The sequence below is a fragment of the Melopsittacus undulatus genome, chromosome Z (genome assembly GCF_012275295.1).
Source record: "Melopsittacus undulatus isolate bMelUnd1 chromosome Z, bMelUnd1.mat.Z, whole genome shotgun sequence".
Lineage (NCBI taxonomy): Eukaryota > Metazoa > Chordata > Aves > Psittaciformes > Psittaculidae > Melopsittacus > Melopsittacus undulatus.
The window spans coordinates 82341360-82357330 of NC_047557.1; the positions used below are offsets into that span (position 1 = coordinate 82341360).

At 54.2% G+C, this 15971-nt stretch overlaps 2 protein-coding genes across 4 annotated transcripts; both read right to left on the reverse strand.

The window, feature by feature from the left end:
* Positions 1-480: 480 nt before the first annotated feature.
* Positions 481-6248, reverse strand: TMEM208 (transmembrane protein 208). 2 transcript variants are annotated; one of them, XM_005152282.4, is made up of 6 exons: positions 6182-6248; positions 6016-6111; positions 5883-5942; positions 5659-5795; positions 2238-2322; positions 481-1111 (listed from the first exon to the last, which is right to left on the reverse strand). In XM_005152282.4, the coding sequence occupies exons 1-6, from the start codon at positions 6185-6187 to the stop codon at positions 974-976; spliced, it is 522 nt and encodes a 173-aa protein (XP_005152339.1). In that variant the 5' UTR covers positions 6188-6248; the 3' UTR covers positions 481-973. The 2 variants fall into 2 exon arrangements, with proteins under 2 accessions (XP_005152339.1, XP_030907885.1); XM_031052025.2 differs by lacking the exon at positions 6182-6248 and having other exon boundaries at positions 5659-5791; positions 6016-6069.
* A 1195-nt stretch (positions 6249-7443) lies between these two features.
* Positions 7444-15948, reverse strand: ELMO3 (engulfment and cell motility 3). 2 transcript variants are annotated; one of them, XM_005152281.3, is made up of 20 exons: positions 15717-15948; positions 15604-15644; positions 15447-15519; positions 15322-15372; positions 14747-14916; positions 13794-13893; positions 13540-13691; positions 12737-12815; positions 12253-12303; positions 11860-11982; positions 11550-11681; positions 11203-11307; positions 10628-10736; positions 10287-10423; positions 10025-10188; positions 9795-9907; positions 9456-9560; positions 9089-9171; positions 8759-8839; positions 7444-8617 (listed from the first exon to the last, which is right to left on the reverse strand). In XM_005152281.3, the coding sequence occupies exons 1-20, from the start codon at positions 15792-15794 to the stop codon at positions 8405-8407; spliced, it is 2160 nt and encodes a 719-aa protein (XP_005152338.2). In that variant the 5' UTR covers positions 15795-15948; the 3' UTR covers positions 7444-8404. The 2 variants fall into 2 exon arrangements, with proteins under 2 accessions (XP_005152338.2, XP_030907685.1); XM_031051825.2 differs by lacking the exons at positions 11203-11307; positions 11550-11681; positions 11860-11982; ... (7 more) ...; positions 15604-15644; positions 15717-15948 and having other exon boundaries at positions 10287-10379; positions 10628-10733.
* Between the last annotated feature and the right edge of the window lie 23 nt (positions 15949-15971).

Consider the following 15971-nt stretch of genomic DNA (forward strand, 5'->3'; position numbering starts at 1 on the left):
AAGTGGGCAGGGACATGAATAAACCACAGCAGGCAAAAGCAGAAGCTGCCCTGCACTGCTCTTTATCTCTAACATATGATCTCTACTGCAGTTGTGCCACCCATTAAGAGGGCCCTTTTTTTTAGAAAACAAAAAAACCCACAGATTTGGTTTTAGCTTCTTGTCACCTTTCATCCCACTGAGCTCCTGCAAAGGGAGCCCAAGATAGTTGTGGCTCCAGGAAACACAGGCTCAATTGCAAAAGCTCCAGGTTTGACTACAAGCCCAGCTCACAGCACTTACAGCTGCCTCACACTTCCAAGTCTAGCAAGGGAGCTGCAGCCCCTCTGCAAGGTACAGATGCTGTGGTAGCACACAGCAAGCTTGGGAAGGGATCACTTGTACTGGAGGGGATTTTGCTTCCCTCTGGTCAGGTCTCCAGTATCACCTGGTGTTTTTAACAGCTCCCCCCCTGTTTGAACACACTGCCAGCACGGTCAGTTAGACTCTGCTCTTTAATGTGCTATTTCTTTCAATGTTGCCATCCCCAACCTCAAACACGACGCAGTGCTGCTTTAAGAAGGTCCTGCCGCACACCCCAGCACCACCCCCCTCATCATCCCGAGGAGTAAGGCCTCAACTGGCAATAAGAACCAACCAAGGGAAGACTCTTGTGGCACTAAGAACCAACCAAGGGAAGACTCTTGTGGCACTAAGAACCAACCAAGGGAAGACTCTTGTGGCACTAAGAACCAACCAAGGGAAGACTCTTGTGGCGCTAAGAACCAACCAAGGGAAGACTCTTGTGGTGCTAAGAACCAACCAAGGGAAGACTCTTGCGGTGCTAAGAACCAAGGGAAGACTTGCGGCCTTTCTAGCGGAAATGGCAGCAATGACAGAGGGCAGCGTAGCTACTGCAGTAGTTTGGGTTGCATCCCTGATGAAATAACAGCATGGAGATGAGAAAAAGGGTTAATCTTTCTACCCAGCAGGGCTAGAAGCGCTTCATCTGGCGGCGTTCTTGGCGGCGTTGCTTCTTCTCGTTTGCTTCCTGACCGGCAGGTGAAGACTCAGCTGTAAACCAGGGCCCCAGGATGTTCACCCACAGCAGGTAGAGAGCACGCCCTGGAGCCTGCAACACACACATGGCACAAACTCAGTCACACTGGGGCTGCTCCCACTGAGGAAGACAAAGGAGTTGGAGTACCTCTCCAGGCTGGATCACATGATGCACGGAAATCAAAGGCAGGCATCCAATATACATGGCCTGATTTCATATGGTTTAAGAACTTGCATACGTATCCAGCACTTAAGTTTCATATATGGAAAGCCCAGCATCAGGCCTGAAATAGCTCCATCTGCTCAAACATTCTCCCTCTCCCTCCTTCAGAAAACACAACACATTTCTCTGAATGAAACAAATGTTACCCAGACGGTCTCCAGGGGATTGTCAGGGTCTAGGCTGCCCTCTGCCAGACCAGTTAGAAATATGTGAGTACAGACTGAAAAGAGATAAGCTTTCTAAGATTCATTGGCACAGGTTGCCCAGAGAAGCTGTGGCTGCCCCATCCATGGCAGTGTTCAAGGCCAGGCTGGATGGGGCTTGGAGCAACCTGATCTAGAGAAGGTGTCCCTGCCTGTGGCAGGGGGTTGGAACTGGATGAGCTTTAAGGTCCCTTCCAACCCAAACCATCCTATGATTCTGTGATAAGATTGCCTTACGTACCGTTGTGGGATATAATCAAAGCAAATCTGGGATTTTTTAACTAACTGGAGATTTTCTGATCTTCCGCAAAAGCAGTTTTAGCTACGGGCACATGACAAATGTGTCAGGAGTAGAAAGAGTTTGGTGTGTTAAGGGGAAATCAAAGCCTACAGCATTTTATCTACCAACCAACCCAGTGTCCATCAGTTCCCAGGCTCAGACTGTGCTGGTGAATGACTGAGAAAACCAAAGAAGAAGAAACACAGTCTGTCACAGTCACAAAAAGGCTCTACACACAAAGATGGCTTTGATCTGCCTGTTCCTTGTTGCCCTTTCACAAGACCAGAGAGAAAGGCCAGTGATATCCAGAAGGATCAGGACTTCTGTCCCTTGTACGGCCTCATTTTTAACAAGATTTGACACGGAGATTAAAATGTTTATCAGAAAACAGTTTTGGCCTGAAACAGGACACTGAAATGAAATGGATAAATAATGTCCCCAGTCTTGAAGGCACAAACAATGTAGAGCAACAAGGACAACTACAGGAGCTTACCAAGAGCCAGAAGTACCAGAGGTAGAGAGAGAAGCAGCTCAGCACTTGGACTATGGCTGTCAGCAGGATCACATCTTTGAGGTGCCTAAGGGAAGAAAAGCAAAACATGAACCTTCCATTCCAGGCCCTGCTGCACACACCAGCTTCTCTGGCACCAGAGCCTGTCTGTGCTGCCTCCAGGGAGCAGCTCTGCCTGCCCACTGTGGCTCTGCTTGGCCACACAGGGTAATCTAGAAGAATCAGAGCAGTAAACAAAAATAAATGAATGTGTTGAGTTAAAGAGCCAGGCTTCCTACTACGAAAAGGGACATTGAGAAAGCTGAGGAATGCAGGGGTGTGGAAATCAGCAACAAAACGACTTCCCCTGCAGTATGCAGCAGCAGCCAGTGCCTGCTGATTTGACATACATCATGGCATGAAGCTGAGCTGCTCACAGCTGGCTGGACTGAAGGGATATGCATCTTCCCCATGCCATTTCACAGACACTCGGAGTCACCAAAGGGCTAGGTGCTGCACAGGCAAGCACACCATGGCCTGCAGGGTGAGCTACAGCAAGATGGCTCCCTCCCCCCTCCTGCTTATCCAACCCTGGGATCTTCCACACCAGCCTGAGGCAGAGCCAAGAGCAGCTTCAGAGGGGAGAGAGCTGCCCACACTTAAACTACTGCTCTCAGGACACCTACACCCAGCAGAGGTGAGTAGGTATTAGTTTTTTCAACAGGAGTCATGAGACGTGTCATGGAGGGTTAGAAAACACCAACTCTTTCATGGCCCTTAAATCATTATCTGCCAGAGCAAGAAACACTTGAGCCAAATCCAAGAATGGGGTCAAGAAGACAAAGGTAAAGTACTCAAATGGCTTGTCTCATTCTGAGCAGCACAGCAAAGTGACCATAAACAGCTGGTTCAGGCTGGGACATCATCATCAGCTCAAAACACTGCAGAATCCACCATCAACAGCTCCATGACCAGACACTGAGATGCAGAAATCTCGTGTATCACCAGAAGACACAGGGGTGATGGCACAGCCCCCACAGAACCAGCTCTCCCAGGGACCAGCAAGGTCACCTTCCACAATCCCAGCACAACACAAAAACCTGCTTCAGTTACAGGCAGCAGGAGGCAAACACCACCAAATCCACAGCATTCCAGAAGCAGCTCCAAAAGAGGACAAGTTCATCTGCTGCAATACACTCAGCCGAGAGGCAGAAAAACATCCCCTGCTTTCTGGAAGTAACCACTAGCCTGGAGTAGTTCCACCACCCCCAAAATGTCAATTTAGAGCTGGCAAACAGACACAGCCAACAGAAGGAGCACTAACACTTTGTGCTGATGTACCAGCAGGGTTAAACTGTCAGGGCTAAGAGCACAGATACAAAAGCACAGGGTAAGGATGGGAACTTTGGCTGTACAGCTTCTGTTTGAGAGCTCAGCCTCCCCTCTGCTTTGCACAGCCTGTGCTTTGGACAAACACCATTTTAATGTGTTATAAAACTCACCCCAACAGTGTGTTGCTCAGGCAGAAAAATTTCAGCACCGCAGTACCTGTCACCTTTATACAGCAGGTAACGGGATCCATTGCCAACTCCTGTCAGTCATTTCCCCTGGCACCACCATAACACATCTGCATGGGGCAAGTATCAGGGCATCCACCCTGTCTTGGTGCCTTACACATCTCCCAAAGGTACCTTCCTCAACCAGGATACCCTGGATGGCACCAAACTTCTGTATTTTCCTTATTCAACTATCCCATGGTGCCATTCACAAAAAAGGTACCCAAAACATAGAATCCCAGACTGATTTGGGTTGGAAGGGACCTTAAAACTTATCCAGTTTCAACCCCTTGTCATGTGCCATGACACCTTCCACTAGACCAGGTTGAGCCAGAAGAGTGTAAAACGGGAGAAAAATGCTCACCTGACCATCAAGAAAGAGAAATCACTATATGATGAAGAAGACATAAAGCATCAGCTTACAAGTCCCAGTAGGAGTAACTCCCTCGTCCTGGCCACCTCATACCAAGTCTCTCTGGCTGCAGGTAGCAAATCTACTATTCCACTAACAAAAACAGAGATGAGAGCTCATTCTGTGCAGATAGCAAGTTCTGTGCTGCACACAAACAAGTCTGCTGCTGGTAACACCTGCTAGCTGCAGGAACAAAGCTCCTGTTGAGAAAAACAGAAGTGTGTTACTCAATAGATGGCCCTTCCAGCATGAGAGCACTTGATGTGATGCAGCAAGCTTAGCTGGAAGCACCCTTGAAAAAGCCTGCCAGCAAGAAGATGGAGGTAAACCTGAAATCATAAGCCAGAGATGTGGGAGGGGACAAGGACTCCAGCACACACTTAAGAACCCCAGCAGAAGGTGGGCCAGCAATTGAAGCTGAGGGCAAGGTGACAGAGAGCAAAGCCATGTGTCCACAACTGCCTGGCAGTTTCCCGTAACTAGTTTGAGGGAAACTGTTGGAAAACATGTAAATCTAGAAGCTGTTTCTGCTGCTGACACTACTGTTGTCTCCTTATTTTATGTAACAGCTCTTCAGGAACTGCCACTGTGCGTTGTTTGACCAAGCATTAGAGCACTGCGAAGAGCACTGGACATGCAAACACTTGTTTGCTGCAAGGCTGAAGAGACAAGACAAGCTGGTAAAGGTCATGTTGGAGGGGGCTTGGAGCAATCCAGTCTAGTGGAAAGTGTCCCTGCCTGTGGAAGGGGGTTGAAACTGAGTGAGCTTTAAAGTCCCTGCCAACCCAAACCACTCTGGTTCTATGATTCTAAGACAGAGAGGAGGTCTGCTAGTGTGTAGAACAGTTCTAGATGCAGCCAGGATGGGGTAACTAGCAGCCTTTCTGCTCTGTCAAGCACTACGTGCAGTGCTTGTTTAAAAAGGAATGTACGTATCTGTGTATTGCAGAAGCATGGACACTATCAGCATTGTTTCTGCACTGAAAGATGGCTGTAAGCTGCTCCAGCTGAACCATTTGGGATCTCTTACCTGTGTGCCTCAGCCCTTCAGACAGTGACTGTTCTAGGCTCACATACCCACACAGCAGCTGGTGACTAGTGCACAACAGGCAAGGCATTCAGATAACGAGGGGGAAGTGTGAGGGTGGTGAGGCACTGGTGAGGCTGCCCACAGAAGTGGTAAATGCTCTGTCCCTGGCAGTGCTCAAGGCCAGGTTGGAGCAACCTGGTGTAGTGGAAGGGGTCCCTGCCGGTGGCAGGGGGTTGGAGCTGGGTAAGTTTTAGGGCCTTTCCAACGCAAACCAGTCTGGGATTCTAAGATTCTCAGATGAAACAACTCCAGCTCCCCTAACACCTGTGGGCAATCTGAGGTAGGAGCAGATGCCTGGGTTCTCCCGGCTCTGTGAACACGCTCAGGCAGCAGGTCCTGCTCACCTGGGCTCGTGTGGACACTCACTCTGCCATCCCCTGCTCCATATTCAGGTCAATTCCCCCGTCGGCAAGGCTGCCATCATCTGTGAAAGACGGCTTTGCCATGGAGCTCATGGACCGGTAGCTTGTGCCGTACACCACGCAGCTGAAGATGAAGGCTACCTGCAGCAAGGGAACAGCGGTCAGCCGCCAGAGCCGCCACCCTCCCGCGGCACAGCCGGGAAAGGCCGCGGAGCCGCCGCAGCTCACCCATGTCCAAGCGGAGGCGGAGGGGTAGAAAATGACCAAGTTCACGACGGCGTAGAGAGCCTGTGGAGAGAGTATGACCCGCGTCAGCACAGCACGGCCCGGCCCGACCCTTCCCGCCCGCCCAGGTACTCACGGAGGCCGCCAGGATGATGCGGAGGTAGAAGCGCAGCGTCTCCCGGTTCTCCTCGAAGATCTGCTTCTTGCCTTTGGTGCCCGCCTTCCCCTTGGGCTGCGGAACCAAGAGAGGTCAGCGGCCTCCCCGGGCCCCCGGAACCCCGCGCCCCGGCCCCACCACTCACCGCCATTGCCGCGCCGGCTCCGCGCTCCGCTTCCGGACCCGCCGGAAGGGACCTGGAAATGGCGCCCGGCGCTTCTCCCCTTGCCAGCCCCAGCGCACAGCGGGGCTGTGCGAACACGGGGTCAGATGCCCCCCTTCCTTCCCCGTGCCCGTCACCGGCTCTCGGGACTCGCAGCACCCACCTGCGTCAGGGCCCTGCTCCCTCAGGAGCTCCGCTGACTCCCAGAGGCGGTGGGGTGCTTGGGGGGCTGTGGAGCCCGGCGGGCAGTGGCCTCCCACACACTGCCCTCACCAGCCTCGGCTCCCCGGTAACAGCCTCTGTATGTCAGGGGTGCTGCTCTCCAGGCTTCGAACCTAGCACTGGCCTGTTTGCAGGAGCTGAGACTGTCCACATTGCTCCCTTCAGCACGCCTGAGTCTTCCTGGGATGGAACTGGCCTTACCTGTAGCCCCACTGCCACAGGGCTGGGGTAAAAGTTGGACTTGTCCCTAAAGGTCTTTTCCAACCTGTTTCATTTTATGATTCCTCAGGTGAGGAATGGTGACAGGACTCCATGCCTGCACCTCAGCACCAGGAACCTGACAGCCCTCCAGCCTTCATGCCCAGGGCTGCAGCTCCCACACCACCATCCTGCTCTTGTCTTCTTTGACCCTTTTCATAGGATCCCAGGCTGGTTTGGGTTGGAAGGGACCTTCAGACAATCCAGTTCCAACCCCTGCCATGGGCAGGGACACCTTCCACTAGAGCAGGTTTCCCCAAGCCCCGTCCAACCTGACCTTGAACACTGCCAGGGATGGGGCAGCCACAGCTTCTCTGGGCAACCTGTGCCAGGGCCTCAGCACCCTCACAGGGAAGAACTTCATCCTTATATCCAACCTAATTCTCAGCTGTTTCAGCTTAAACCCATTGCCCTTTGTCCTATCACTACAGTCACTAATGAAGAGTCCCTTCCCAGCATCCCTGTAGGCCCCCTTCAGATACTTGAAGGCTGCTCTGAGGTCTCCACGCAGCCTTCTCTTCTCCAGGCTGAGCATCCCCAACTTTCTCAGCCTGTTTTCATACAGGAGGTGCTCCAGCCCCTGATCATCCTCATGGCCTCCTCTGGACTTGCTCCAGCAGCTCCATGTCCTTCTTATGTTGAGGACACCAGAACTGCACACAGTGCTCCAAGTGAGGTCTCACAAGAGTAGAACAGAGGGGCAAGATCACCAGGATCACTGTTTGCACAAGCCCTACCCAAAACCTTTGTCAATAACACAGCTGTAAGTTCTCCACAAGTGTTTATTGTCCCAGTACACGGGGAGCAGAGGCACGGCCAAGCCCTGGTGCCCTGCAGCAGCGCTTGTGACCGCAGTACCCCTGGAGAAGCTGTAGGCACGAGAAGGTGCAGGGCACCATGGTGGGAGGTAGCTTGTCATGGTGCAGTAGTGCAGCAGCATGGCTGAAGTGTGCAAGTATCTTCCTAGGGTGGGGGAAGGCACCAGGACTGGTACAACACCACAGCAGTGAGTACAGACCAGAGTCTTCTTGCACCAGGCATGGTGGCAGTGGGCCCCTGCCCAGCTGATGAGGTGCTGGGGAGAGGGAGATTGTACCCTAAAGACCCCCTTCCAGGACAGGGAGCACACAGGGCTCAGTGAAAAAACATTTCAGTGGAGGAGGGGCCTGGCTGGGCAGGCACATGGTGCTCTAGAGATGACATCTGCTCACCAAACCAAGAGGAAGGGGGCTTTTATCCTTTTTCTAACCACGTTTTTGTCAAGAGAGTATCGCCTGCACTCATGGGGAGAGTCAGGCAGCACGGATTCATACCTTTGTAGTGCTGACCCCCCTCCAGCTGTCCCAGAGTTGCCAGTACCTTTATTCCAGCTCTAGCGTTACCCTCTCTGCTCAAAGCCTGGCAGTGGTGGGTGGTCAGCACCACCCCAGCGGGGTTCAGATGCCTGCAAAGTGTATAGTCTTGCCTGTGGCTTGGGGGCAAATCAGACAGATCACCCCACCTTAAACAAGAGCCATGCTCATCCCCATGCTCCCACAGGAGGGCAAGACACAGGTAGGGAAGGGTGGGCTGTTCACCCCGGGATGGGCAAGGTGCAGGCAGTATGTGCCCAAGCCCCTAGCCACCACCTGGGCGTGTCCCTTTGGACTGGAGATGAGGGACAGAGAATAGGGGAATGGAGTTGATTTTGGGGGGCATAAGGGAGAACTGGGCACAGGGAGGAACTCAGTGCTCTGCATGGCTGAAGTCATAGCAGAAATTTAAGTTGCTGGGGGGCTTTGGGATGGGAGGCGGGGCATCGGGGATGCTGATGTTTTCCAGGTCCAGGAGCCGCAGCTTGAGCTCCATGGACAGCAGGACATCAAGGTCCGTCTGCATTCGTTCACTCGTCATCTCCTTGCCGAGGAGCACATTCAGCCCATCTGTCCAGAGGCAGAACTAGGGAAACAGCATGGCACCTCTGGTAGCAGCTCAAGAGGCCACTTCTCCTCTCCTGTGGTGCCTATCATGTGCAAATCCCTTCCTTCCGTGCTGTCCCCTCACAGGGACAGCTGGCCACAGCAGGCTCATGGAGCTCACCTCATACCGGGTTGGGGCAACGAAGTTGAGGCAATATTCCTCCATGTCGTACACAATGGAGAAGGCCAGCTCCAGGACATCCTGCACAAGTGTTACATGGCTTCTCAGCTGCGTTCTTTCCAGCCCCGGCAGGGGTTCAGGGCAGCAGCTGCCTCCCAGCTGCCTCCTCTGTGCCCCAGAAGACCCAAGAGGTCTCCCATCTTAAGCTGCTTCCTCCAGGAAACCACCCAACCTGACACCATCCACCCACCACCGAAACCCATCACCAGATGTGGAGGGCAGCACACCGAATCCCCTGAGCAGAGCCAGGGTGCAGTGGGAGGTGCTGACCTTGTTCTGCTTCCCGGAGCTCTTCTCCTTTGTGTGTGGACACTCCTTCCCCAAGAGCAGCATCTTCATGTCCGCAATAGGAACTGGGGCAAGCAGAGGAGCTGTCAGTGCCCACTCTCCTCTCCTTTTCCCCAGGTCCTAGAGCCCAGCAGAGCCCAGGTATTCGGGCTCACAGCCATCCGCAGCTTGGGGAAGGGAAGGAAGCCCCATAAATCCCCACTGGAGAGCCAGCACACACCAGTGGGCACTGGGCCAGGAGGCAGCAGCCATGCAGAGGGGCAACTCCTATGTTAAGGCATCTCCAGCATGTCACAACTGCAGTGGGCATAAGGCACCCTCCCTCCTTCCCAACCTCTCCACCACTTACTTTTCTCCAGCAGGCTCTCAATGGGGGGAGAGTGCACCCCCTCCTCCACATCCCCATAGTGCAGCACCTTGTGGTTGGGTGACAGGCGACAGTACCAGAGCTTGTCTGCAGCAGAAAGGATGTCAGAAAGTGCTCAGCCTCTCCCATTGAGGGCCCCTTCCGGGTGGACACCCCAGTTGGTCCTACTCTGTGGGTTACCCCACATCAGCAATCCAGGGAGGCAGGCATGCTGCTCCCCACAGATTAATTGTGCAGATTCATCCCCGGTGGCAGTGGACATGGGGACAAGCCTCTGTCCCCTCCCGGGACCCCCATCCATGAGCAGAGGGCTGCACTCACCCTGCCTGCGGCGGCTGCTGATCTTGCGGAAGAGGGTGCCCTCACAGAGGTGCAGCAGGCGCTGCTGTCGGACCAGCTCCAGCAGCTCCGGCTTCAGCCTCTCGCGCAGCTCCCTGGGGTGAGAACCAGAGAACAGGAGCATGGCAGCTTCACCAGGCACTCACTGACCTCCTCAGCAACCCCACAGAATCTGTCCCTACAGCCCCCAGCCCTGCCTACAGCTCACTCACAGCACGGGTACAGCCAGCGTCTCCTCCTGGTGCAATCGCTCTGTCTGCCGCAGCTTCAGGATCTCGCTGTAGTTCAGTGCATTCACTCGGGTCTTGAACAGCTCCAGGGAGGTGGGCTTGAGGGACAGGGTCCTGGTGATCTGCTCTCGCACTACCTGCATCACCTAAAGGGCCCAGGATGTCACCCCCAGTCTGGTGATGCTCCCCAGAGACCCTGAATTGGTGCACACTTCCCATTCAGGACCCCAGTGTTCCCTCACACCTTGTCAAAGTCCTCCTGGGTAGCACGCATCTCCTTCCAGGTCTTGTTCACCAGTTGGATGCAGATGCAGAAGAGCTCTTCAAAGAAATGATCCTGCCCGAAGAACATAGGGTAAAAGGCCTGAGCAGTCTCCGAGCCTGTGGTGAAAAGGACAGATGATGCCAGACTTCCCAGTTTTTCCAGGGGACTTCAGGAGAACCTGGACATTTCCCAGACCCTTTGCCTCCTGTAGGCCACACCAGTGCCTGGTGGCCCTGTGCTCACAGTCCCTGGCCCTGGCACCTTGTCCCCACTCCTGCCAGGAAGCAGGGCAGGGAAGAAAAGCCAGGATGCACACATACACGGCTCTCCAATGTGCAGGATCTCACAGAGGATCAAGGTGAGCTGGATACTGCTTCGAGCAAAGGGGCACTCATGTTTGTCTTCCCGGCTGCTGTTCTCAAGGACAAACTGGAGGAGAAGGCAGTGGTCTCAGAGGGCAGCCCCAACCGTGGGGCTCCTCCTGAACTTCCTAGTCAAGCTCTCCCCACAGGTTAAGCCATTCCTAAGAGAAGTAGTTAGCTCTCCCCCAAAAACAGCCCCAGCCTCCTCCTTCCCCTGCTGCTGTGTAGGAGCCGATCATAGGCAAAGTGGGTGGCAGCATGGCTAGTTTCATCCAAATTGTCCTACTCTGCTGAGATACGAACAAGGCCTGAAAACCAATAAAACTTATGGGGACCAATCAGTGCCACCAGCCTCAAATAGCTGCTCCTACCCACAAGGAGGACTCAGCTCCATCTGAAACAGGGCGGCAGTAGGACACTTGCCCAAAAGGGGCATCCTTGCCTGGCTTTGGCCAGCGACAGGTGACAGGGAAAGGAAAAGAAGGAGATCCACCAGCACGTCTACACCAGATTCTTTAGGAGAGAGTACGCACCCTGCTATAGGCATTAGGGGTGTGCCTGGAGAAATACACCATGTTGTCAAGGGCAAGGAGACCTGGTGGGGCACGGCGGAGGTCCTCTGCTGGGTTGCTGTTGTTCTAGGAGTACATAGAAGGATGCAATTTAGCAGCTGCTTTGTTAGAGCAGCAGAGTCCTCCCAGCACAGCCATAGAGTTTGCCTTTGAGTCCTGGCAGCTAAACTTGCTGTTTAGGAGTATCACGGGAGCTGAGGGAGGTGCCGCATGGGGGCCCATTAGATCAGCAAGGACATGAGGCTTAGGGCAGCCATCAGAAGGTGCTCCAGAGCACAGGGCTGGGGAAGGGATGCAGGGGAACACACCATGAAGCCCAGTTTGCGGAACTCCTTGGCACACAGGGATCGTCTGCGCTCAGTGCTGAAGCTGCTGGCAGGCACCTCGCTCTCTGACTCAAAGGCAGTTTGACGCAGCGACTGGAGAAGGTCCCGCTGTTCCTGGTGGGAGAGCGGAGAGGAGGGAATGCTGGGGAGCCTTATGGAAACAGGTTCTCTCAGGACAAACTGACGATGAAATAACATGTGCTGGGTTCACCCAAAGGCAAACCTTCACCCGCCTCTACTTCCACAGGTGGAGGAGCCCAGGGGCACACTCAAAAGGAGAACGCTCCCAGACCTGGGAGTAGGGATCCATGGAGGTCCTCATATGGTGCTCACACAGGTTGAGGCTGACAGACTGCAGCACATACAGGTAATGGGCCATCTCGTCCCCCAGCGGCTCGGAGCTGTGGATGATGTTCTGCAGGAGACCGTGAGTGAGAAGGGTCCCCCAGGCTGCTTCTCCTGGTTCCTCCAAGCCCAGGGGCCAACAGCCATAGCCTGGCAGTTTCTGCCAAGGGGTGCAACTCTGGGCACATGGGTGCAAATGCAGCAGCACTCATCAAGGAAGGCATCAAGGAAGGGGTGTGAGGCACACAAGCAACCCAAACAGGCAATGTCACCAAAGGCTGGGGAGTAAGGATAGAAGATGAAGCACAGAACAGACCCTTGCACAACCCCAGCTCCTCACCTTGTGGATAAACTGCCTGATGTTCTTCCCCCTCAGGTACTCCATCATATCCTATGAAGGGATGAGGCTGTGAGATGCTCCCCAGCTGAGCACACCATCATTTCCCCCCAGAAAATCCACTGTTCCCTCTGCAGACTCACTTCCCTGCTATGCCTAGCTTTGGGCCACAGCCATGGTGATGACAGAAAGGAACCAGCAGTCTCTGGAGTGACACTGGTGAGCAGACCTGCCCCCAGCTCCCACTGCCCTGGCAGTCAGGACTAGCCCACCTCAGTGGGGCTCAAAGAGATCTTGCCTCACCCAGCTGCCAGGGCAGGTTGTGTTGGTCAAGGAGAAGAGGCAGTGAGGACGCTGACTTTAAACCTCTCACCATCCCAGAGAGCATAAACACAGCTGCAGAGGACCCAGCTGCCTAAGAGTCCACCACAGGGCACTGTCACCAACCCTTTCACCATCCAGTCCTATCTCCTGCCTCATCCCTTACCTGCCGCTCAGCATTAGTCGCAGCCAGCAGCAGTGCAATGAGCAGGGCCATCGCCTTCAGCTGTAACTGGACGTTTGTCCTGCAGGAGGAGGAGAATCACCAGCTCTGAGGATGGTCTTTCCCTCCCCAGGGCAGAGTCCACTCCCCACCTCACTGCCAGACCCCACTGAATGGAGCTGGGAGATCCAGAGAGGCCAGAGCCATGAGTGAGCAGAGGCTGACAACAGGGCCAAGGGTGAGATGGTGCCCGCAGCTGATGCTGCAGAGCACCCATGGATGGGGCAGATACTGCTCTGCTTACACCCATGGGTGCAGCATTTTGGAGCAGCAGGAAAACCCAGGGTGAGCAGCAGACTCCTGCCTGGCAGTAACCCTGGGCACAAACCTCTCAATTTTCTAGCAGCAAACCAAACAACTCCAGACAGAAGAGATGCAGAGATGCAAGAAGGATGAGGGAACAAAGGACCCGCCTTAGCTGAAGGATTTAACAAACAGTACAGCACCACCACCTGAGTCACAGGGTGTTCACTCCTGCTCCTGAATAACACCAGGGAAAGGGAAGGAAGAACCAGCACCAGTACAACAGCAGGTCAGCTAAAGAACTGACATATCTGAATGGAACAGGCCATGAATGAAGGAATCTACCCTGGAAAAAGGATGGTTTTAGGACAGTACATCCCTTCCCCACAAGTTGTTTGAGGAAGAGACAGTACAATGTTGTGCCAATCAGTGAGACCTGGAGAAATCCCCTCCAGCTCATCCCCACCAGCTTTGTGGTAGGGACAAATGGCCTCTCCACTTACACCTGCAGGTGGGCGAGAAGACGATCCAATGTCACTTCTTTTTTGACTAGCTCAAAGAGGAGGCGACTGGTAGGCACCATGTTCTCCAAGATAGACAAGGAGAGCTGCTGGATGGATGCATCCACCGCACTCATATTGACGTAACTCACTATCTATGAGACACAAAACCATTTGTTGACAGCAGGCTGAGCCTGGATGATGAGGGCAACAAGGAATCCCAAGGGCATGGGCTGCGGAGACTGAAAGACATTTACCTTCTTGATGAAGGCTGCACTAAGAGTCTCCCATGAAACAAAATCATGCTCCATCAACTCCATGAAGGCCTTTAGGGTATGAGCCAGCATCTCCCCTGTACTGGAGAGACAGATGAGTGAATGCAGTGAGGATGGCTCCAGACACCCCATAGTCACCACCATAAGATGGGAGTGCAGTTGCATACTGGTGGGTACATTAGAAACAGCTGGAGAAGCAGTGAGCAGGAGAAAAAAAAGAAAGAGCCACTGCCAGGTAAGAAATGGAGCTCTCACTTAACCATGTCATGAAGGTGACCCAGAGGAAGTTCAACAGTTTCTGGAAAGCTGTGTTACCATCATACCGCAGACAAGCCCTCGGGAACACCAAACCACCCAAATCCCTCTCCCTGTTTCCACGAAACACGTGCTGTGCTGCCTGGGGTTAGAGGCCACATCCTCTGTGAGGCAGGAGCTCAGAGGAGATGCACTGTCACTTCCTGGAAGAGTCAAGCAGACACCAGTATTTGGCAGCCAGGTGTTTCTCAAGATGCCTGCAGATCTCTCACAGCTCAGACAGAGCCTCAGGACAGAGGAATTATTTGGTGTGGCAGGAATAACAGCAGTGGAAGCTAGGATCATCACAAGAGGCTTCCTGGTAGGACAACCCATGAGGATGCAGATGACCCAGGCAGTGGAGGGATGGGAGGTTCAAATTTGGTCACATTCACAAGGAGTGAGGACCACAGACTCGTGGGGATGTTCCACCAGTTGCCAGCATGAGGGGACACAGTCACATACCTGCACGCAAGGAGCATGCAGAGCCAAGTGCCCTGCAACCACCACTGCCTTTTATGCCACACCACCAGCAACGAGCCAGAAACATGAACAGAGTCCAGTGCAACACCCAGCTTAAAGCTCACACAGCATTACTGAGGGAGTAAAAAAGTCAAGGGAAGTCCTCTCCTGATACTCACTCATTCCCTTCTTCCACTATATAGAAGATTTGCTTCAAGCCATTCCTGTTGATGAACTCCTGAGCAAAGGTCACATCCTGGGAGAGGCTTGCAAGCTTTTTCAGTGAGTCAGTCTTCACATCTGAGTTGTTGCTCTGGATCCCACTGTACAAACGCTCTGCTTCTTGGTCCTACCAGGAAGGAAAGAATCAAGACAGCAAGGAGCTTGGAGAAGGCTGGAAGAGCTTAAGCACAGGTTTTAGAAAGAGGCTTAGGCTACAGCAGCCCTGGTAAGAGTCTGGATGAAGAGAGAGCCACCAGAGGAGCTGAGGAAGAGCTGAGGAAGGAGCTAATGCTAGGAACACTTGATGAGTTGGCCCACATGTCCAGAGCACCTCAAAATGATTTAGTTTCACTTCACCCCCCCCAAGCTCTGCTGAGGGAGAATGAAGGTTGAGACAGGTCTTCTTCCCATGTTACTTCTGCTGGGTCTGGGGCGCCATGAGCCAGAAGTCACAGCAGGGACATCCCACCAGAGCACACAGCAGAGAAGGAGACGGGGGTGGGGGGGAGTATGGGGGAGCAGACAGATGTACCGGGGAGGTGGTCAGCCGTAAAATGCTCCCGTTCTTGATGTCCCCGCGGTTCTGTGAGGAGAAAGGCAGCGGTGAGGCAGCGAGCACCACTGCTACGGCGCTGGGGCAGGCGGACGGTGTCTCACCGACTCGGTGATGTAGGCCTGCCGCCCATCCACGTACTGCAGCGCGTAGTGCTCGGCGTTGGGCAGGCTCCACCTGTGACAGCGGGCACCTGGTCACCGCGCCGTGCAGACAGGGCCGGTCCCCACCGCGGTGATGAGCAGTGGGTGCGATACTCACGCATCGCAGACGTCCTTGAGCACCGAGGAGAGGGGCTTGGTCTGCAAGCGACAGGGTTGCTGTGAGGCGACGCTGGGGGGCAGCGGGAGGGATCCGGGGGTGCCGGGTGGTACCTGGTGGAGCTCGATGAGCTGCGGGATGGCTCCCACCATTTGGATGGCTATCTTTACCACGTCCTTGGGCGGTGGCATGGCTCCTGTCTGCTCCCTGCTCTCGCTACACCGTAGTTCCGGGTCACTGCAACTCCAGCCGCCGCCGCCGCCTCCCGTTGGACCCTGAGGCTCTGCTGCCGCCACTTCCCAGCCCTGTTCCGTGCCCCGTTCCCAGCCCCGTTCCGAGCAGGCCCATCCCTCTCACCTGAGCTGACG